Below are 23072 nucleotides of genomic sequence, written 5' to 3'. Positions count from 1 at the left end.
TAAGGGGTGACCAGGCCAGCGGGGGGGGGGGGGGGCAGTTAGGAGCAACCAGGCTGGCAGGGGGGGCAGTTAGGGGCAATCAGGCCGGCGGGGGGGGGGGGGGGCAGTTAGGGGTGACCAGGCAGGCAGGCAGGTGAGTGATTAGGAGCCAGTGGTCCAGGATTGTGATAGGGATGTCGGACTGCTGGTTTAGGCCCAATCCCAAGGATTGGGCCTAAACCAGCAGTCGGACATCCCCCAAGGGGTCCCGATTGGAGAGGGTGCAGGCTGGGCTGAGGGGACCCCGTCCCATGCACAAATTTCGTGCACTGGGCCTCTAATAGGTAGATAAAAAAAGTTATCTCTGATAATTTCTTATTATGGGCAAGACCCCTAATTCAAGTTCTTGTAATCTAGGTAGTTAAAGAGAGAGAAGGGCAGAAGTTTCTCTTGAAGTGTTTTGATTGCCTTTAGCTCAAAATAATTTGCATACCACAGAGGCACTTCTTGGGGTGTCTCATGCTGAACCCCCCCACACAGGTTAAGCTGTTAGGGCCTCACACCCCGGGAGAGGCAAAGTGCCTCCAGCCGGCACAGACATGGAAGCAGGTTCTCTCACTTAGGCCTCTATTCCAGGTGCTCGGTGGGATCGTTCCTATTGGATGAAGAAGAAAAGGCTCAGAGAAGCTAATTAACTCATCGAGGGTCACACGCTTCTAAATGGAGAGGTAGGGCTTGAACCCATCTAGATGGTTTCTGAAAGCCAGGCGCACGTGTCAGGACCCTGTGCTGTCAGAGGCCAACCAGAGCGGGTGTTAATGTTCAGCTCGGTCCATTCTGCCTCCAGTGTTCATTGGTTCTGGGGCCAAGAAACCAGATTGCTCTCTTAATTTCGTTATTTCTTCTTCCTCCTCTTTCCCTTTCTCTTCCTCTCCTTCCTCCTCCTCTTTCTATTCCCTTTTTCTTTCTCTCAGTTAGAAAGAAAGTAATCAGGGTAACTAAGTAATTTACACTGGGGCAGTTACCAGTATGCCGACATCCTGACGCCTCCTTACAGTGAAGTGACACTTAAAAAAACCCCAAAACATTTCTCGGGATACTTTGGGAGCAAGAGTCCCCTGGAGAGGTTGGGGCAGGAGGTGCCTTTCTGTATTACCACAGCCCGGTGCCAAACTGTCTGGACGACTTTTGTTCTCATAAGGCTACTGCTGAACAAAAACTTTTGTATAGTTGGGTACAATGATAAAAATATGTATTTAATTCTAGATGACATAAAGCTTAAGAAATAATCTCTAAGTATTAGCAGTTCTGCCTGGGAGAAACTGATTTTTTAAAAAATATATATTTTTATTGATTTCAGAGAGGAAGGGAGAGGGAGAAAGAGATAGAGACATCAATGATGAGAGAGAATCATCCATCAGCTGCCTCCTGCACGCCTCCCCCCGCTGGGGATCAAGCCCGCAACCCGGGCATGTGCCCCTGACCGAAATCAAACCTGGGACCCTTCAGTCCTCAGGCCAACACTCCATCCACTGAGCCAAACCAGGTAGGGCGAGAAACTGATTTTTAAAATATAAAATCGGTAGTAACTTAGCATTTTGTGTAACAAAATTTGATGTAGCAAAAATGTGAACTTTTTATGCCTTTTACACATGCCAAATCCCCATTAAAAATCAATATTACCCAGCATGTAGGTGCCTGAAAACAGAACTCCAGGGCATTACTGCTCCAGGAGTTGAGCTGAAGGAATGACTGCTCCCGTGGGAATTGCTGCCGCCATGAATCAGGCCAGCAGCCTGCTCCAGCAGTGCCCATCCAGCCCTAAATTAGACATTTATTGGATTGAACTGCCCTTAACATTCTGCACCTTTTCCTGGAAGGTTAATTATTCACGTTTTAAAATTAGAACAGAGGGCAGTTTATCACCACTTCCTTCTGCTGTTATTTATTTATAATGATTAAGCCGAAACTTCTAGGTAGAATTAGTTTTAAACATTTATGAGTTCTCCTATACAATCAGGAGCCCTTTTCATGGCTCTGAGCTGGGGTGTGACAGGAAGTATTCTACCTTTGTATGCTAATCAACCTGAGTAAGCTTTTAGAAGTGCTTAGGTGTAAGTTTGACCTTCTGGTTAAGGAAGGCTATTCTATTTCCATGAGTCTCTTCGGTACTCAGCAAAGTGGGGGCTGAAGCCACAGCATAGAAAGAGGTCCCAGTGGGAGGCTGCTAACCGCAGGACTGACACCCCAGGCAGCAGAGCTGGTGTGAATTACACGTTTGGTCAGAGAAGATGCGGCCTCTGCCTGCCAAGGCTCCGGCAAAGGCTGGCAGCATCTGAAAACCCACCTGGCTGCTGTTATGTCTTTTTTTCCTTACCTGTTAACATTTTGAAAAATCAAGGTGAAATTCACATGCAGGCATACCTCGTTTTATTGCACTTTGCAAATGTTGCATTTTCTTATAAATTGAAAGTTTGTGGTAACCCTTCAAGGAGCCATTCTACCGGCACCATTTTTCCAACAGGCTCAGATGAAGGTTAGCATTTTTTTTTCTTCTTTTTAGCAATAAAGTACTTTGTGTAAACAGAGCTTTTATATGCATTGGGAAGCAAATTTGTGTGGCTCCCTTTATGGCAATATTCCCTTTAGTGCGGGAGTCTGGAGCTGAACCTAAGTATCTACAAGGTTTGCCTGTACCACAACATTAAGCGGTTCAAAGTGAACAGTTCAGTGCACTTAGAACATTCACATGTTGTACAGCCACCACCTCTCTCGGGTTCCAAAACATTTTTATAACCCCAAAATAAAACTCACTCCTTTTAAACTGCCACTCCCATTCTCTTCCTCCCTCCCACCAGCAACCACCCATCTGTTTTCTGCTTCTATAGATTTACCCTTTTGGGGTATTTCATGTAAGTGGGGTCATGTCATATGTGACCTTTTGTCTGCCTTCTTTCATTTAGCACATGTTTTTGAGATTTATCCACATTGTAATATGTATCAGTGCTTTTTCCTTTTAGAGCTGAATAATAGTCCATTGTATGTATGTGCCACAGTTTTGTTTATTCCTTCATCCATTGATGGACGTTGGGGCTGTATTTGACTTTTGGCTGTGGTGAATAATGCAGCTATGAACATTCGTGTGTAAGTATTTGTTGGAGTACCTGTTTTCAATTCTTCTGGGTATATACCTAGAAATGGAATTTCTGGATCATATGCTAACTTGTTAAAGATTTTTATTGATTTTAGAGAGAGAGAGGAAGGAAGGGGAAGAGACAGAGAGAAAAACATCAATGTGAGAGGGAAATATTGATCTGCTGCCTCCTGTACACCCTTCTGGGGATCAAGCCCACAACTCCAGGCATATATGCCCTGATCAGGAATCGAACTGGCAACCTCCTGGTTCACAGGACAATGCCCAACCAACTAAACCACACCGGCCAGGGCTCATGTGCTAACTTTAGTCTGAATTTTTTAAAAAATAAATTTCTTTATTAAGATTAAGGTGTTACATATGTGTCCGTATTCCCCCACTAACCCTTCATCCCCCCAACTCATAGTCTGAATTTTTGAGAAACTGTAGTTGTTTTCCAAAGAAATTGTACCTTTTTTTTTTTATATTCCCACCAGCAATGGATAAGAGTTCCAATTCTTCCACACCCTTACCAATAGTATTTTATTTTTTAAATTAAAATTATATTATAGCCATCCTCGTTAGTATAAAGTGGTAACTCATGGTTTTTATTTGAATTTCTCTAATGACTGATAATGTTGAGAGTCTTCTCATGTATTACTTGTTTTTTGAATATCATTATCAGTAGCCTAAGAAATACTAGAATTTCTCCAGAGTCTCCTCCTATGGTGTTGGATGGTGTGATGGACTCACCTCATAGAAAATACTAGTGAGGAAGTCTGCAAATCCAAGGGAGGCTACCCACACAAGGCGGGTGGTGCCGCCATGCTGCCGCTACACTGTGAGCACCCCTTCTGGTGAATTCTCCATCCTCCCTGGGTCCGCTAAGGAACTGACCCAATCAACCAACTCCACTGAAACTAAGGCAACTTTTGACAAGGGAAGGTACCTTTGGCATTTCTTCAATTCATGGACTAAGGAGGAATGGGGCAGGCCAAGAGAAACAGGTCTCAGAGAATGAGAGCCCAGGGGGAAGGTAAACACGTGTCCACACAGTTTCCACCTGAGAGGTGGGATTGGGGTGGGGAGAGGGACAGGAGGAGTTAGAGTGACCTCTGTGGCATCCTCACGTGGTGTGACTGTTGGTCTCCTGGCATCGTTGCTGTGCGGAGGACTGGGTTTCCCATCGTTCCAGGGCAGGTTGTAGGAAAGGAATGGATCCAAGAGACAGGAAATCAGCCTTGGCAGCTGGCTTCACGTGGGCAGAAGAGGGATGGTGGGTAGTCTGGATGGATCTTTTGAGGACCCGAGATGATAGGGACTATGACAATTATTGAAAAAATTACATTCCTGAGTCCCATTCTAAACTCGCCCAAAGAATCCAGATCTCCAGAGGGGACAATGTTTATCGCGTGAGAAACCTGGGAAACACTGCCCGTGGGAATAATAGAAACTGCAGAGGCGACAACAACCTGTGGGCTCGATTATCTGGGTGATGAGCACCTTGTAATCTGTAGGCCCTCTGGGAGTCCCGTTTACACCCCAGCCTGTGCTAAGGGTCCTTACGGGAAAGATGTAGGTTCACAGTCGGCCCCCAGTGGTGATGGCTTCACACAGCCGCCTTGACCCAGCCTCCTAGCAGCTCTGTTGGGGATTCATGTGAGAGCCACCAGCGGGAGGGGAAACAAAGTCTGAGTTGCGTCCCCTGCTCTTTCCTCTCTCACCCGGGGAGTTCTCCTATGTTTTCAGACTGGAGGACCTTGAACTCACTTGTTAAGGAAGGCATGGTTTTATCTTTGCTTCTTTGTGTTGGGAGACAAGATTGCTGCATGTCTACATGACCCAGATGAAGGGAACATAGTTGGGTTCAAACAGAAGATGCTCGAGAGTGTGCAGGTGGGGAGCAGTATGAGCATCGCCCCTGCGGTCCTCTTGGGGACTCCCAGCTCCAGTGAACCCAGGTGAGAAAGTTCCCCCATCAGTGTGATGGGCTGGGCTCTGCCAGCTGCCATTCTGGACACAGAAAACCTGATCATTGAGCCTCTAATGCAGGAGCTTCTCCGAGGAGAAGGAAGTCAGGAAGCACACTGTGGAGGTGGTGGGAGAGCTGGAGGGGAGAAATGTCCTCTGACTGTTGGTGGGGAACCACGCATGGCCAGTCCCAGCCATGAACCTCCTGGGACCTTGCATACCTGGGATTCCTGGAGTAGCATGCATGCTGCCACCAACCCGAGTACCCCAACGGGAACAAAGTGGGAACAAAGTGGAGGGCCTGGATGCAGCTTTCCCTAATAAGGAATGCTTTGGGGGAGAGTGGGGAGATTCCAGCTGGATGAAGCATGTGACTGCTGGAAAGTGCTGTCTGCCCTTCACCTCACTCAGGAGGTGCCCCAGCATCTGGCTGAGGTGGGGCAGCGTTGGGAGTGCAGAGTGACTTCATCCCTTCCCTGTCCGAGGGTGGCAGACAGCAATGCGGTGAGGAAGGCTGGTGGGCAGTGTTCTCCTGGAGGCTGCTCCGGCCTGAAGGAGCCGGAACTTGGGTGGGGTGTGTTTGGGAGGCTGGATGAGCCACCATTGCTCTCATGTGCAAAAAATCACTCATAGGACTTTTCCTTAAAGGCCTTTGAACTAGCGAGTGAATCCAGCCTACTGGTACTAGGTGGGCCAAATGGATTATTTATCAGGGGCTTTTGCAAAGCAGGAGAGCTGTGCCTCTTCTATGAGATTGAGGGGCCAGGACCCAACATTATGGAAAGGTCCTGGGCTGGCCCTGCAGGGGCTTGGTTCTTCCTCAAACTCAGAGTCACCCCTGTGTCCTCAACCCCCCGTAGGAAGTGGCCATTTCTCTGTTTGTCAGGTCTCCTGGCCTGGCAGACACTTCCTGTAGGGCCCAGCCTTCACCCTAAGGTGCCTCCAAGACCCCCTTCTGCAGGCGCTGAAGCTCTGCCCCTCCTCTCGGAACTGGGCAGTAAAGCTGCCAGCACTGCTCGCTGTCTTCCTGGCAGGCTGGAGTCCCCAGAGTCTGCAGGCTGGGGTGAGAGCACAGCTCTGACAGGTGTCCCGGCCGAGCTGCTTCTCTGCTGTGTCCCACTGACCCCTCCCTGCCGCTCTGGGAAAAGGAGCAAGTGATTGTAGGTCCCACGAGTGGGATCTGGCAGAGCCTGATGTCCTTCGCCAGGCCTGTGTCCTTCACGGCTGTGCACTGGGAGGGGACCTTAGTGCCAGTCACACGAGGCCGCAGGCAGGTCACTGTATTCCCATCCCTGCCCATCACTGAGCTGTCCTTCCCTCCGGAAAGGAGCTAGAATTGCGGTCCAGCTCTTATGAAGGTCTTCTCTTTCTAGAGTAGGTTGCTGGCTTTGGAATTCTTCCTTTCTTTGAGTTACAATGTAATAGTACTACTAATTAAACTGATTAAAGTAAAAGATTTTTTGAATTTTTTTAAAAACCTTAAGATGTATCTCACTAAGCACCTATGTACAATTTGAGTAGTATGTTGAAAGTCATTTAACGAATTGCTTTTATATTACCAATCTGATATATAATTAGGGTCATTTATTCCCATTTATACTCAATATTAAGGTTAATATTGTTTTTAATTTAATAAATAATTATTTTTTTTTATTATTTTAAAATAATTTTTTATTTTTTAATTATGGTTGACATACTATTTTGTATTAATTTCCAGTGTACAACAAAGTACTAGACATTTATATAACTTATGAAGTGATCACCTTGATAAGTCTAGTAACTGTCAACGAAAGAATGACCAGCCTATGAAAAAGTTTTATAAGAGTTTATTTGAGCCAAACTGACAATTGCCAGGATGCCAAATCTCAACAAATTGAGAAAATGCTCTGGAGAATGGCAATTTTACAGCTTATTTTATACATTAAAATCGAAAGAGGAGATGTAAGGAGGGTTACCTGAAATCCATTGGTGGTGGATTAGGGAGGTGGGAGAAAGCAAAGCGGGGAAATCTCTGAGGCTGGATAAAAGGTAAAATGAGACACATATTTCTTCTCCATCGGTGGTGCAGGGAAGTTAACATTTACAGCACACAGACATGGCATGTGGGCAGCAAGATAACAATGTGGTCTTGTGCTCTGGTGCCGGCGGTTGTGCCGTGGAGGGTCTGGAAGAGAAGCTTACTCTGACATTTCAAAGGGGTGTTACCTTAGATGTTACCTTAGAATGACAGCCGACATTTTCAACGTTAAGCCTTTTGCACTCGGATGTCGAGTGTGACTCGACACGGTTAGTATTAGAATAAAGGAATCGAGAAAAAAGCAAGCGAGTGCAAAGGGTTAAAGATTGGCCTTTGTCAAGGAAGCTACAGGCTTAGGACTTGACTACCCACCATGACTTGCTTCTAGTTAGGAATTTTATGTTCAGACCACCCTGTGCGATGACTTTGGTTTCTGGGTTTGTAAGGCCCGCCAAGCGGGCCTCTCCTGAGCTTGTCAGGTTTGGTATGTGGCCCCTTTTTTGCTGTTCATCTGACACCATACATAGTTATTACAATATTATTGACTATATTCCCTATGCTACTTTACATCCCTGTGACTGTTTTTACAACTGGAATTTGAACATCTTATTTTAAAATGTTTTTATTGATTTCAGAGGGGAAGGAAGAAGGAGAGAAATATGTCCTTATTCCTAGGAGATGTGCACAGAAGTGTTTAGAATTGAAATGTCATGATGTCTGCAACTTATATTCAAATGGTTCATTAGGAACAAAAATATGTATACAAACACACATAGAGATGAAACGAATCTGGCAGATATTAATAACTGTTGAAGAAAGTAGGGGGTATATAGATTTTCCTTGTACTTGCACCTTTTCTCACTTCAACATTCCCCAGCAACTTTCTGAAATAATAATTGGGGTAAGGAAAGTCAGTCTTGAGGTATAATGGTTTACCCTGAAGTCTGAACATTCTTCCTAAGAAGAGGACCCTTATAAAGACATGGCCATAGTTATTTTCTCCCAATTCTTCTGAGTGTGTTTGTGCTTTTGAACAGAATCCCCAGAACAAAGAGCATTCCCTGGCTGCAGCTCTGCTGACCCGGCTTCCTCGGCAGCTCGCTGGGCCGGGGAGGGTCTCAGAACACACTGTGTGAGGAGCACCAGGGCAGGGGCCACTTCTCTGCTGCCCCTGGTCAGAGGCAGGTGAATGGCTGACTAGCTGCCCACCCTGCATGCTGAAGTGTTCTCTGAGCCTGCCCAGGTCACCCCCTTGCTCAACTCTGCCAGCCAAGCTAAAAGTCTCATCGCAAACGCACTGAAAAGAACAAGGCCCAGGTGGCCCTGTTTGCGGAAGAGTGAAAATCAGGTTTACACAGGCACCTTACAGAAGGCTACATTTTTTTTGCATAAAAATGTCTCCCCTCACACCCCAAACCCACTAATGCCGTGGAGACTCTGCCTAGAGCCTGGGGCAGGTGAGGTCTTGGGGATGGTGAGAAGGATAGGAAATCCTTCAGCAAGGTGGGGGCGAAGCCAGTGGAGGGAGGGGCTGTTGAGTCTGAGGCCAGGAGGAGAAAGGGACGCAGTGAAGTCCACACCTTGATCAGGGAGGGAACTGAGTTCAAGGCGCCTGAGTGTAGACCATGCGAAATGTTACAGAAATGTCCCAAAGTTAAAGGCGGAGAAAGATTCCCTGGACATGGCTGCTCGTGGGCTGGGGATCAGGGCCACGATCTCCTGGGGAAGGGTGGGAGGATATGGAGGCACAGGTGCAAACAATTTTTCCAGAAGTTTGGAGCAACACTGTGATGGCCGTGGAAGAAGCAGGGAGAGGGAAGAGGTTTTCAGTGGCTGGAGCCCGAGTGTGCCCCGGACTGCACTGACAGGCTGCGACCCCGACCCGGAGACAGGAGAGTTAAGAGAGGAGAGGGGAGGGGTGTGCTCATACTCCTGCGGTTTGGCAAGAAGAGACCTCTTTAGATGGTGGGAATGTGAGAGGGGGCAGAGAGACATGGGAGGGAGGGTGGACGTTTTGAAGTCCTGGTTAGTGTTCCCACTGTGCATTCAAATTTCATGTCTTTAAAAATAAAGAGTGACCATCTTTACAACCGTAGTGCGTATTTGAAAGTTGCTAAGAGAGTAAATCTTAAAAGCTTTCATCACGAGAAAAGAAATTTGTAACCATATATGGTGATGGATGTTAACTGGACTTACTGTGGTGATCATTTCATGATATTTACAAATATCAAATCATGTTGTACACCTGAAACTAATATAATGTTTTGTCAATTATACCTCCAAAACAATAAAGAACCTCTGTAGATCTAGGCCTACTTCTAACAGTTAATTCAGGAAGAAAGAGAGAGAAATGAAGAAACCAACAGATATGTAGGGAGTCTGAGATAAGGGGGAAAGTCAAGCCACCAAGTGATGGAAAGAGAGGCAAAGCAGAGAAAGATACAAAGAAGAAATCACATAAAAACCCACCAGGAGATGGAAAGCTGGGTCCCACACAGACCCGCTATGGGAAAGAGATCCGGATTGTCCCCCTGGGTGACTCATTGACTTTCACATGGTAACACCCTCCTCGAGGGTCTTTTCACTTTACTTCTGCTGCTTTCCTGCATCTCTAGGGAAAAGTCACATGGTCGGTAGCCATTATACCCAATTCAAGTATTTTGATCCAATAGATCTGTTTTAAATTTTTTCTAACTTGATTGGGATCCATTCTCATTTGGAGGAGACTGACAAAGAAGGTAGATCAAATTATATATATAAAAGGCTAAATGACCAACCATCCATCTGTCCTACCAGTACATATGATGTGTACTGGCAATTTAAAAATGAACATTGACTTACACATGCACAATACATATAAAGCTCTCGCTGGCGCTAATCACACACATGTGTTTCGATCTGTCATTGTCCATTGTGAATTGCATTGACACTTCTATTATAGAGAAAGGGCAAATAGCGATATTAAAATATGAAGACAAGTGGTTTCTTGTCATTCCTGCAGCCATTTATCATTAGCAGGCCCCTGTGGTGGCTGCCATAGGTATATAACACAACAGTTTTGCTATCAATGTTTGGGGCTGTAATTGGGCTTCCTTTCAGAAATACACCAGTTGGAAATAATATTATCTTCTGAGAGTTAATCCTGAATAAAATCAAGTCAATACATAAAGGACAGAACAGAGATAAGCAAATTTACCAAAAGAGACAGGATGTTCCTACATATGGCAGAGAACAGACGTGAGTCCTCAGCAGTGTGTGCCTTTTGCATGTTGTTCCCTCTGCTGGAATGTCTTTCCATGCATCCTCTAGCTACCCAAATGCTACCACCACCCTTGGAGACTCAGTGGAAATGCTACCACCCCATTTACCTTTCTTTCCTGATCCTCTCAAAAACAATACTCCCTTCTCTACACCAAGCATGTCAAACTCGTGGCCTGCAGGCCACATACCTCGTTTATTTGGCCCGTGTTAGCCTTTGAGTTTGACATGCTTGCTCTGCACTCTAAAAGTGTGTGTTTAACTTCATTGTCAATTCATATTTTCTTCTCTCCTGGAGTAGAGTTAGTGGGTTATATGTAAGTTCCCCCTACTCCAGTATAAACTCTTTGACCACAAGAACCAGGTCTTATTCCACACTCTATGCATATCACGGGTCAATAAATGTTAAATGAAAGGCTGAGTAAATGAATGCATGTGAGATAACCACTTGACTATGCATTGAAAGGTCTGAAAACCAATCCCAGTAGAACACATTGCTAGAGAGAATGCATTCTTACTAGTAGCTAATTACATAAAATCACACACAGATTTCAATAAATAGTGCACAGTTGTTACTTACCCCAGGAGAAGTCTGGGATGGGGAGGTTCTTATCCACGTGACATGTTGAGGAAGCGCTCTCCAGGAAAACTAGTGAGGAAGAAGGAGGGGGTGGGGGCACCCTAAGCAAGGCCGTGTCTCAGCTGGAGACCAGCGTCAGCCTGCTCCCACAGAGCACTGGAGCGTGAATTGTGCTCCTGCGTTGGCACTCCGGGAAGCAAGGAGGCTGGCCTTTGGCACCCCCATGTCAGCTTGGCTTTGGCTGAGGTTGCCTTGGAGGTGGGTGTGATTCCTAGGAGAGAAGGCCCCCATTGGCCAAGGGTAATGATCTGTATTGGGAACAGCTGTGAGCCATTAGCAGCCTAGCTAGGGCGTGGGTGCCAGAGCTTGGGTAAGAAAGCCAGGCTGGGATATTCAATCCATTTAGAGTTCATCGTTGATAGTCCACAGGTGCTCCCCTTCCCTGGTCTCCCTTTTTCTTCCCTTTCTCCCTCTCAGCCAGCCCTACAAGGTCTCGGTTCCAAGCAACTGGGACCATGACTGGTGCTACTGACAGGGCCACAGGGCATTCATGCAGCTGGTGGTCCCGTAAGGCTCAGGTCCAGTTCTGTGGAGAGGCACACCCACAGAGAAAAAACATTTTAGCCACTAATAATATTCACCTGTCACACTGTAACCCTGACGTGTCCTTCAGCTGAAAGATCTCTTCCTACCAGTGGTGAGGAGGGTGGGGAATGCCAGGAACAAAAGAGATGAGCAGACTCTACTGTCACCCATGTGAAGATGCTAGCTTAGAATTTCCCCTCTTTGGTAAAAGGTGATCATTCCTGCAACCTTTGACACTGGTTAGGGTTCGATCTAAGTGGCTATAACAAACAGACCCCAAAGTGTTAACTGAATAAGACAGGTGTATATTTGTCTCTCACAAGAATAGGCAGGAGGTAGATGCCTGTGGGCTGGAGAGATGGCTCTGCTCCTGGAGGTTGTCCAGGGACCAAGGACCAGGGACAAGAACCAGTCTGTATTGCTGCATTGCCCTCCTCGATATGAAGCTGTGTTGCACTGTCTGACGGCTGCCCCCGCTCTTGCCATTGTATCTATATTGTAGCCAGAGGAGGGGGAAAGGGCCAGAGAGGGACATTTCTTCTATTTGTTTATTTGTTTGTTCATTCATTCATATAGTGTTAAAATACACATAAAATACAACTTCCCATTTTAACCACTTTTAAGTGTACAGTTCAGTGACATTAAGGACATTCACATTGTTGTACAACCATCACCACTGTCCATCTCTGGAGCCTTGCTCATTTCTTTTATGGGCATAATCCAGAAGTGGCATATATCACTTTCACTCACCTCCCCAGAGCCAAAAATTAGTCATGTGGCTATACCTGTCTGAAAGGTTGAATGGGGATAAATGGGTTCTCTACCCAGACAGTTATATGCCCTGGAACTTCCCCCGTTAAAGGAAAGTGCACAACCCTAATACCCCCTCTACCTTTCATCCACCTGGAGGCTCTGTTCCTGTGCCTGTTCTTCTGTTTAGTCTATCATCTGGATGCTCTCTGTGTGTCTGCTGCCACCAGGGCTGGCTGCCTGGGGTTCTGGTGTCCAGAAGACACAGAAAATGGCTGCATAGATAAAAGAATTGTGTATAAATCATTTGGTGAAACAAATAATTATTTTTGGGGGTGTTGGCCACTCTAATCTGGTATTCACGCTAATGTGGAGTCATATTCCTCGCGTGGTGTGGGCTGCCAACTGCACTTAGCTAGGTGCTTCTGGTCCTGCTGTGGCAGCCGTGGTTCTGAGGCCATGGGTTTTATCACCTCTTCAAGGCCAGCTGCTCCTGGTATCTATTTATGTGTAAAAGTCACACCCAAACTTAGTGGCTTAAAGCAACTAAGATCATTTTATTATCTCTTATAAATGATGGGTCTGTGGTTCAGGAATTAAGGAAGGCTTGTCTGGCCACTTCCAGCTCAAGGTCTCTCATGCAGTGTAATCACAAGCTAGCCGGAGTTGGAAGAGAGCAGGTCAGAAGGAGCTGGGGCTGGCCAGGCACCTGTTTCTCTCTTCATGTGGTCTCAGGACCTCTCCGGGTAGTTTCCCCATGTGGAATAGCTTGGGCTTCCTCATAGCATAGCTGCCCCGGGCAGTCATAGTGACTAAAACTCCCAGAGAGAGGGCTCCAGTGAGCAAGGCACAAGCTGTGTTTGATGACTTAGCTTTGGAGGTCATGTTGTGTTGCTTCCACCATACTCATGGAGACAGTCACAAAAGCCCACCAGTTTCAGGGGCAGGGGAGATAGACCACCTCTTAATGAGAGCAGAGTCAACGTATCCATGTAAGATGAGAATGAGCAATATTGGCACAGCTATCTTTGGGAAAAACAATCTCCTACCTCAGCTTTGGCTGATTAAGAGCGTCATGAGCTCCAGAAGGTGGAAGGGGGAAATCCCTTAGAGTTATTCTTGGGGTTCCCAACTTGAAATGTCTAGGTGTCCTAGACTTGGCTTACTTCTTTTTAATTTAGAAGAGAAGAGTCTTCTGTTGTACCCTCTCCATGGCAGTGAAACCAGCAGCAGCAGCAACAGCAAACAGAAGCATCTGGAAAGAGTCTCCACGGGATCTGCAATTGGCCATGGTGGTTTTTAGGGAAGAAGCTGCTGAAGTCAGTTTCCTAATATAATCAATGTCCTCTACTTGTTCATACTTTCTGCTCTTAAGTTTTGTTTATATGTGACCAGTATGGCAGCTCCTCAACTCTCTCTGTCCTCTTTCTATATCAGGGCACATCCATTGCAGCCAACAGCCTCAATCTTCTAGTTTTCTAGTTTCTAACTAGAAATCTGATTTCCCATGTTACAATTTTCCACCTGGACACACAAGTCATAAGTCCCTCCCTGCTGGAGTGACTAGCCTGTCCTAGTTGGCTCAGGACTTTTCCAGCGTTAGTACTGAAAGTCCTGCGTCCTGGGAACCGTCAGTCCCAGGCAAACCTAGATGGATGGCCACCCTTCCCCCCATCTACGGAAGTGCTGCTCTTGCGTCAGATGCCCACCTCAAGCGGAGGAGAGCTGGGTCACCAGGTGTCCAGCTGGGCCACTGTCTTTCAGGAGCATGGGGTAGCTTCTCTGAGGATGCGGTATGAGTTGGGCCAGCAATGATCAACCTCTCTAGTTAAAACTAGACCTGGATGAATTACTCATTGGAAAGGAAGGAACTAAGGTATTATAAATACACGTGCAGCAGTTTGGCATCGTAGGGAGAGTAGTGAAGTAGGACTCAAAATACCTGGTTTCTGCCACTGACTTCACCTTCCTGAGCCTCAGTTTCTCCATCTGCAAAATGAAAGGATTAGACTAGGGCTTGATTCGTTTTTTCCCCTCTTGTTTTAGAATTTCATTCTAGAAGGTAAAGCTACTCATCCTTCTCAAGACAAGGTCTGCTATTATCAATGTTAGAGCAAACTTCTCCCCTCTGCTCCCCTCTTACCCTTCCCTCCTCACTTCTTGATTTTACTCAGCATTATTTTAAAAATATCCTCATGGTGCTGGGCATTGGTCTCTAATCTTCTTCCCACAGTAACATTTGAAGAACGGTGTTTTAGGATTGCAGAATGCTCTGTTATCCAGAGTTCTAGCCACCTGGTACCAAATTATTGGTGGGCTTTCTAGAGTGGCAGAAAAGAGAAGAAAGTATCTTTCATTCTTCCCCAAATTGTACCACTTTGATCTACATGAGGGGACCGAATGGGTTGATATGTGGAGCACATTAAGGAAATGAATGAGGTGCTGAGTGGCAAGAGCAGTTGTGAACGCATCTTTGGGCCTCTAACTCTCTGAGCTTGAAGCCTCCTCACAACCTCCCAGATCTGCAGTCCTAGGAGCTCTCGCTGGACGAGTTCACCGCCTGCATAAAGCTGGTAGACATTATTCCTGGGGAGGCGAGAAGGCGCGTTCCCTGGCTCTGGCTCTTATTTCACGAGGCACGGAAAAGTACCGCAGCTACTTAAGGCCTCAGCCAGAGATAGACCCCCAAGTAGCACGTACATCTGCAAGCTCCAGCTCCTCTTCCCCAGGCCGGGAGAGATCCTGTGGTTGTTAGTGGTTATTAGCAGAGCCATGTGTCACAGGCTGAGACGCTCTCTTGGTGGCATTGAGGCTAACGGAGCCATGTGGTGTCTGGGAACCAGCTGCAAGTGGGGAGCAGCTGTGGGGACCGGCCCCTCATGTCGCTGCCTGCCTAGGCCTGGGAGGATGGGTTCCATTTCAGGCTGCAGTGATTCACGCTGGGTGGCCTCTGCCCTCCCTCCCAGATCAGCGTCACTGAGAACTACCCAGAGGGCTGAGAAGGGCGCAGCTCTCCTTGGAGAAAGCAGGCCCTGCTGAAGGGCCCTCCTCTCTCCATGGATCTGGCTCAACAAGGCCTTAATCTCCACTCAGGCCTCTCGGCAAGCTCAGGCAGTCCCTGGAGCTGGACTGGTGAGGCCCATTGAAATCAGAGTGGGTTGGGTTGGGGGGGGGGGGCTTTAGGCCCCCCAAGGGACACACTTTCTCACCTAAACTTCATACAGAGACACATCTTGACTCCATTCCAGGCCTTAACTATTTTTGCTCCTTCCAAGATGCAAAACAAAAAGAACAACAAAATACAAAAAGAAAAATAAACAAGTAGATACACACATACACTCAGCAAAGGCCTATGGTTCCCACCGAGGGGTTTTTGAGCCTCTCGGAGGAGGAGATGAGCGCATTTACAGGATTATGTACATACTTTACCTGAATGTCTTTCTCTGCAGCGATAGGACTTAAGCTGATGCTAGAATCAGAGAGGGGTCACCGTGGCCTTCAGGCCTGGTAGCCCAGCTCCTCGGTACCCAGGCAACAGTTTCAGGGGCCTCCTGACAAGGGCCTGGCTGCTCCGTACCAGGGACCCAGCTCCTCAAGTACCCAAGGAGAAGGCTTTCAAAAACAGGAGGTAAGATAATTACAGCTTGCTGTGCTGCGTGCTCTCTATATCATCTCACTGGATCTTCATGCTCTAAAGAAGTAGGTACTACTCTCAGCCTCTCTTATAAATGAGGCTCAGAGAGTCGAAGCCGCTGACCCAGCCACACAGCTAGTAATTGGTGGGGCCAGGATTTGATGGCAGGAAAGATTCCAGAGCCTGAGCTCTCAACCACGATGCATGTGTAAGCTCACATACATGCTTGAAGGCGCATGCAGGCACCCTGTGGTTTAAACAGTGTCATTATTTTATAATATCTACAGAATCATAGATGACTGGGAGTGGAAGTCACCCTAGAGATGACGTATTTGACTCCCTTCCCCACTTTCGATTTCACACACAAAAACCAATAAAAGGAACTGAGGACTTGCCTTAGAGAAATACTTCTCAAGTGAGCAAGTTTCAGAATCACCTGGTTAAAGCACAGATCTCTGGATCCACAACAGGGCATCTAATCCAGCAGCTCTGGGATCCTCATTTCTGCAAGATCCCAGAGGCTGCTGCCACTGCTGGTCCTGGGACCTCGCTGTGAGCACCGCTCTTGACTGTAAACTGGACATGTTAGGCCCATAAGACCTTCTGCAGTGCTGTTACTTAAGCATTCCCGGGAAAGCCTGGACAAACACATTCCCAAGGGGGTCATTCTTACCCGAGTTACTTGTTCTTAAATAACTCTCTTTGGCTCCCAGCAACAGAACCAGAAGGCGGTGGGCAGAATTCTAAAAATGCCCTCCTCCAAAAAAGGGTCCACACGCCTCATTCCCCCAGAACCTGTGAATGTGATAAGAATATCACTCCCGTGACTGTGTTGTTATAAGGTACCGTTGATGTAAAAGAGGGATTATCTGGGTGGGTAGATTTTAATCACACAGGTCCTTAAAAGCAGAGAACTTCTATGGCTGTCACAGAAAAATAAGGTGGGAGGGGAAGGTAGAAGGGGAGGCGAGGAGATCTGGGTTTTGAGAGTGACTCAGAGTGTGCAGCCGTGTTGAAGGTGGGGAGGGCCACGGGAGAAGGAAAGTAGGTGACTGCCAGAAGCAGAAGTAACCTCTGCCAGGAAAAGGGGCCCGCAGCCCTACTCTGCACAGGGCTGAATTGGCCAACAATCAAAATGAGCTTAGGAATAGTCATCCCTAAAACCCCCGGCTAAGACTGACATCTGATCTACAGAACTCTGAGCTAGTAAATGAGGGTTTATGGTCATACCATAATAGAAATCAAATATACAAGTACACAAACCCCTGAGTTCAGGAGGGAGCCACTGCCCAGTGCCGACCCACCCCGTCCAGGAGATCCTCTGACCATGAGCTGGGCCCCTGAGAGGCTCACTTTGTTGTTTGCTGAAAACGTCAGTGCCTGTGACCTACATTCCATCTCCATCAAGGTAATATTCAGTTTCATCTAAAAAAATAAAAATTAAAAAATATAAAGGTTGTCTGAGAGAACACCTTGAGAACGGGCGGCCCCAGTGACCCTCAGCAGACACAGGCTGGCCCGAGACCACAGACAGATCCCTCATCAGCAAGCATGTGCCCTTCATGGAAGAGCAGTTTGAAAACAGTTTAGCAAAACAGATTGTCCTCCTGCACTGCTGCTCGGTCACATAACATCCTTTCCTGTTTCTGCGATTAATCATCTATAGAGCTGAGCCCTGTCCCTCAGCAGGATGCGAGGAAACTCAAGCGAGAGGATGGGATGAATGCGCAGGGTCGTTCAGCAATGATTCCTGCACCCCCAAATATTCTTACGATTCTTGCAACAAAGTCAAATGCATGAGGACAGTTTTGGTTCTCAGCATGACCATAGCACCACTATGATAGTACTAGAGGCCCGGTGCACAAAATTTGTGCATGGGGGGAGGGGGGGGGCTTGTCCCTCAGCCCAGCCTGCACCCTCTCCAATCTGGGATCCCTCTCACAATCCAGGACTGCTGGCTCCCAACCGCTCACCTGCCTGCCTGCCTTATTGCCCCTAACTGCTTCTGCCTGCCAGCCTGATCACCCCCTAACCACTCCCCTGCAGGCGTGGTTGCCTGCAACTGCCCTCCCCTGCTAGCCCAGTCACCCCTAACTGCCCTCCCCTGTAGGCCTGATTGCCCCCAACTGCCCTCCCCTGCTGGCCTGGTTGCCCCTAACTATCCTCCCCTGCAGGCCCAACTGCCCTCCCCTGCAGGCCTGGTCACCCCTAACTGCCCTCCCCTGCTGGCCTGGTCGCCCCTAACTTCTCTCCCTTGACAGCCTGGTTGCCCCTAACTGCCCTCCCCTGCAGGCCTGGGTCCCTCACAACCGTCCTTCCCTGCAGGCCTGGTCCCTCCCAACTGCCCTCCTCTGCTGGCCTGATCGCCCACAACTGCCCTCCCCTGCCAGCCATCTTGTGTGTTGGAGTGATGGTCAATTTGCATATCACCTCTTTATTATATAGGAGGATAGCTATGGTCCAACCACTATGTCTTTTTACTCTAAAGGTGAATATAACTATCTGCCACCATAGTCAGATACAATTCAAGTAAAGGGAACAGGTAGCAGTGGATAATCCCTACTATTGAGGTTTTCCCCCAACACCTCCCTCCAAATGACAGATAGACGCCAGACATTCACTGAAGTGCAAGTTCATGTCTCAGGGCCAAGGTGCCACATCTGTTCCATCCGGGCCCTTCCCAGATGCATCCATCCTCTCACCACAAGTCCTGGTGGGGCAGCTGAGCAGCACATGGAACCTTGCTCATGTTCCCCGCAAGCCTGCAACCTCTGCGCACTGCAGGCACAGAGCTGGTCAGGCATGGCTTTTGGACCCTCTCCATGACAGCTGCCCGATTTGCTGCTTTAGCCCTGGTGACCAGCCATGCCAGGGAGGAAGTACCTGCCTAGTGCAGGGCCCAGGACCAGTCTAGCTCCTGGATTCCCAAGCAGAGCCAGGAGCTGTGCGTTCTGATATTTTCCTCTCACAGTAACTGGATTCAGAGTTGAATCCAAGGACCAGCTTCCTTGACCGGATCATACCCTCCTGACCACTTCTGCTTTTGTTGATTTTCTCCCCGTTGCGAACGATGGTGGCCAGTGACAGGGTTCTGCTGTGCAGAGCAGAGAACCCAGCCCCCTTCCTGCGGCTTTGTTCTTTCCCCCCAGCCGCCTCTCTGGGGCTCCCCCGCCCACAGTGTGCGAGGGATAAGGGGAGCCAAGCAGTGTCATTTCTATTCAAATGTTTGGGAAGAAATTCTTTTTGAATTCTGGAAATCTTGAAGGGTTTTGAGCCACATATTTGAAAATAGAACTAGCAGATCATTGTTTTTCCATGTTGTCCAAGCTCATGGTTTTATTTTATTTTGCTTTTTCTGTGCTTTGAGTGGTTGAGATATTTGGTACTTTTTTTGTTACTGGAGACCTGGTGGTATTTCATGTGTGGTCAGATCAAGTGGGTATGGCCCACACCGCTGTGAAACAGGTTATAGTGTAGGATCATGGTCGGAGCGCGCACACACACACACACACACACACACACACACACACACACACGACCTCCACAAAGCAATTTACTTCCTACCATGACATATTCAATCAACTGTTTTGCTAACAAATACAGGACTGTGCTAGTTTCATTTCCTGAGAGTTCTCTGATAAGCTCTGAAAACTCTGTTTTTGTGGTTTTAGTGTCACTTTTCATTCATCTCTTTGAACTGTCATCATTTCAAGATTACAACTTTTAACTAGGAATGTGGACTGGGGTTAAAAACAGGAGGTTTGATATGCAGGTCTGAGGAACAGTGAAAATATACAAGAAACTCAGGAAAATTCAGAACGTGACATTCTTGATGGCTGTGACAGAGTGTTGCCCCCACGGGTCCCATCAAGAACTGGCCAGTAAATAAGAATGAGTGAGTGAGGACACAACACGGTTGATCTAAAGTCTTGGGACACCCTTGCATGTCCACACGGACAAAAATTCAAGCAGTATCACAGACTAAACAGTGACAAGTCAATCAACACTCCTCTGGGCAAGATTGCATTTTCCAGAGAGTGGCAGTAATATCTCCTATCCCACAGGTTCTTCTGCACGGTGACCTTGACATTCCTCCCAGAAAGGAAGAATCTAATTTCCTTCCTTTAGTATCTGGCCTCGCTTAGTGACTTGCTTAAGCAATAGACTGAAATGGGGGAGACTGAAATGGGGGAGACTCCAACTGCAACACTCTCCATCCTTGCTGCTCAAAGACATATCTGGGAAGATACCTGAGGGGGTCATCTGCTTGGTTTCCCATCTGGTTGGCAGTGAAGTTGGAGGTTGCAGGCTTTGTCCTGTAGCAGGAAGAGAGGCATTTTGGTGGAGAGAAAAGTTCCCTGGTCTCCCAAGAGCACTTGGGATTAACTTGGAGTCCGGTTTCCTAAGATTCCTGTTGACAAGAGCCACCTGGGGCACTATTCTCCCCTGGAAATTTTGGTTCTGTTTTCCTGAGTTGGGAGCTCTGATTTTACTTTTTTAAAAAGTGGCCGGGATGATTTTTATCACCAGGGAAGTTTGGGAAGCCTTGACTTAGGACAAGAGAGCAATTCTTTTCCTTCTGCTCAATGTTGCAAAAAAAAAAAAAAAAAAGAGCTGATATAATAGTTAACCACTGAAGAGAGACATCTGCTTGCATAAGCTCTGTCTGGGAAAGAAAGAGGGCCGCAGTTACCATTCTGAGGAGGAGGAGATCCGTGGGGTTGTTTTGAAGAGGTAGTTATGAATGACAGGTACTGTCCCTGAAGATGGGGCTTTCTTCTCTAGATGAGCTTGGGTTTGACTGCAAAACACAGAAGGCGTGATAATGCAGCTGTTTACTTCACCCCGAGGCCAGGGACTGTGCTGCCACCGTGGAGCGAGGGTCTGAAGCATGTGTCCCCTGATGCTAGGTCATGCCTGATGCTCATTCAGCCTCCGCCAATGATGTGGTGCATGGGGAGGTTTCCGGTGGCACCCCTCCTCTCCTGAAGCTGGAATCAGTCCCCAAAGGCTGAAAGCAAAGGCACATGGGAAGTGGGGAGGAGTACACACAAGGTCAAGTCTGCCCATTTCTGTTTTTTTTTTTTTTTTTTAATCCTCACCTGGGGATATTTTTACATTGATTTTTAGAGAGAGGGAAAGACAGAGAGAAATATTGATGTGAGAGAAACACATCGATTGGTTGCCTCTTGCATGCGCCCTGACCAGGGCCGGGTCTGGGGAGGAGCTTGCAATCGAGATATGTGCCGTTTGACTGGAATTGAACCCGGCACCCTTCCGTCCGCAGGCCAACGCTCTATGCACTGAGCCAAACCAGCTGGGGCAAGTCTGCCTATTTCTAATGAGCTGACACAGCAGGAAAATTGGGGTTGACATACCAAGGGACCTGGATTGCCATTTCTACAATCCTGGTTTGGAGGACACAAACAGGGCCTTGGAACAGTGCCTAAGTGTCTAGAAAAGTACCTCCTAGCACAGTGGTCGGCAAACCACGGCTCGCGAGCCACATGCGGCTCTTTGGCCCCTTGAGTGTGGCTCTTTCACAAAATACCACGGCCTGGGCGAGTCTATTTTGAAGAAGTGGCGTTAGAAGAAGTTTAAGTTTAAAAAATTTGGCTCTCAAAAGAAATTTCAATCGTTGTACTGTTGATATTTGGCTCTGTTGACTAATGAGTTTGCTGACCACTCTCCTAGCACAGAAGGCAGCTCAATAAACACGTTGTGAATGAGCGAATGAATGAATGTGAATGAGAGAGAGCTTGAATTGCAAAACAGAGACCTTCAATTATTGACAATTATGAGAAAACTTCAGGCTTCATTTCTCAGACCTTTATTCTTCTACACAAAGTTCAGGCCTCTGCCTGTTCTACTCTGTTAACCACAGAAGCCCAAAGTCCTCCCATAACTAATCTGAACCTGTGATCGTTTGCTCTGCTCTTAGAAGCTCTCACACTCCCTTTCCCTTCTAAGGAACGGGTGATTGTGTGAGGACGATGGAGCAGGGCAGCAGGCCCTTGGAGGACTTCCCGGTCAACGTGTTTTCCGTCACTCCTTACACACCCAGTACCGCGGACATCCAGGTGTCCGACGATGACAAGGCAGGGGCCACCTTACTCTTCTCAGGCGTCTTCCTAGGACTGGTGGGGATCACGTTCACCATCATGGGCTGGATCAAATACCAAGGGATCTCCCACTTGGAATGGACCCAGCTCCTCGGGCCCATCCTGCTGTCGGTCGGGGTGACATTCATCCTGATTGCTGTGTGCAAGTTCCAGATGCTCTCCTGTCAGTTGTGCAAAGAGAGTGAGGAAAGGGTCCTTGACACGGAGCAGACGGCAGGAGGACAATCCTTTGTTTTCACTGGTATCAACCAGCCCATCACCTTCCATGGGGCTACTGTGGTGCAGTATATCCCTCCCCCTTATGGCTCTCAAGAGCCCATTGGGGTGAACGCCACGTACCTGCAGCCAGTGGTGAACCCTTGCTGCCTCACACCACCTGGAGTGGTGGCCGCTGCCACGCCAAGCCCTCCTCAGTACTACACCGTCTACCCTTCGGAGAACTCTGCCTTTGTTGACGACCAGGACTACCCCGCCTTCGTGGATGGCGGAGATGACAGGTACGGTGTCTGGGGTGGGGATCCTCCCCTTCCCGCGGTCTCAGCCTCAGTCGATGGCTATGTTTGGTCTATAAGGAAGTGGTGGGCAGATGCAATCTCTGTGCGGCCTATTGCCAGGCGGGTGGTGTTGGTTCTGGGAGTGGTGCTGTGGGCTGTAATGCATCTGTGTTTTCCGCTCACCTTTCAGGTCCAGCCCTGATGCTGAGCTGCTAGAAGAGACACAGCGGGGAGGGGAGGACTCTGCCGGCTTCTCTCCTCCCCCCTATGAGGAGATATTCTCCCTCCCTCGATAGAGACGAATGCCGAGGGAGTAGCGCTGAAGTCATGGTTGCTGACAAATGAAGTGTTCTGTGCTGCAACCTTCAGGAGGCAGACAGCAGAGCAGCGCTGGCAGCCTGACAGACACCATTCAAGGCGGGTGGGAGGTGAAATGTCTCAAATTGGTAAAAATTAGGCTGGGGTGGATAAATTACCTTCTGATACAACGAGGGATCCCCTGCCTGCAGCGCACCAGCAGCATGCGTACCAGCAGGAATCTCAACTGTT

The 23072-nt window shown here is 47.9% G+C and overlaps 1 protein-coding gene across 1 annotated transcript; it reads left to right on the top strand.

Annotated features, from left to right (window-relative positions):
• Nucleotides 1-21900: 21900 nt before the first annotated feature.
• TMEM174 (transmembrane protein 174) lies at nucleotides 21901-22819 on the top strand (the record flags this gene model as incomplete). Its single annotated transcript, XM_079781068.1, has 2 exons — nucleotides 21901-22526; nucleotides 22714-22819. The coding sequence occupies 2 exons, from the start codon at nucleotides 21901-21903 to the stop codon at nucleotides 22817-22819; spliced, it is 732 nt and encodes a 243-aa protein (XP_079637194.1).
• Between the last annotated feature and the right edge of the window lie 253 nt (nucleotides 22820-23072).

Source organism: Cnephaeus nilssonii (genome assembly GCF_951640355.1).
Source record: "Cnephaeus nilssonii genome assembly, chromosome: 2".
Taxonomy (NCBI): domain Eukaryota; kingdom Metazoa; phylum Chordata; class Mammalia; order Chiroptera; family Vespertilionidae; genus Cnephaeus; species Cnephaeus nilssonii.
The sequence above is the reverse complement of the archived record's forward strand: the minus strand, read 5'-3'. Positions and strand labels throughout refer to the sequence as shown.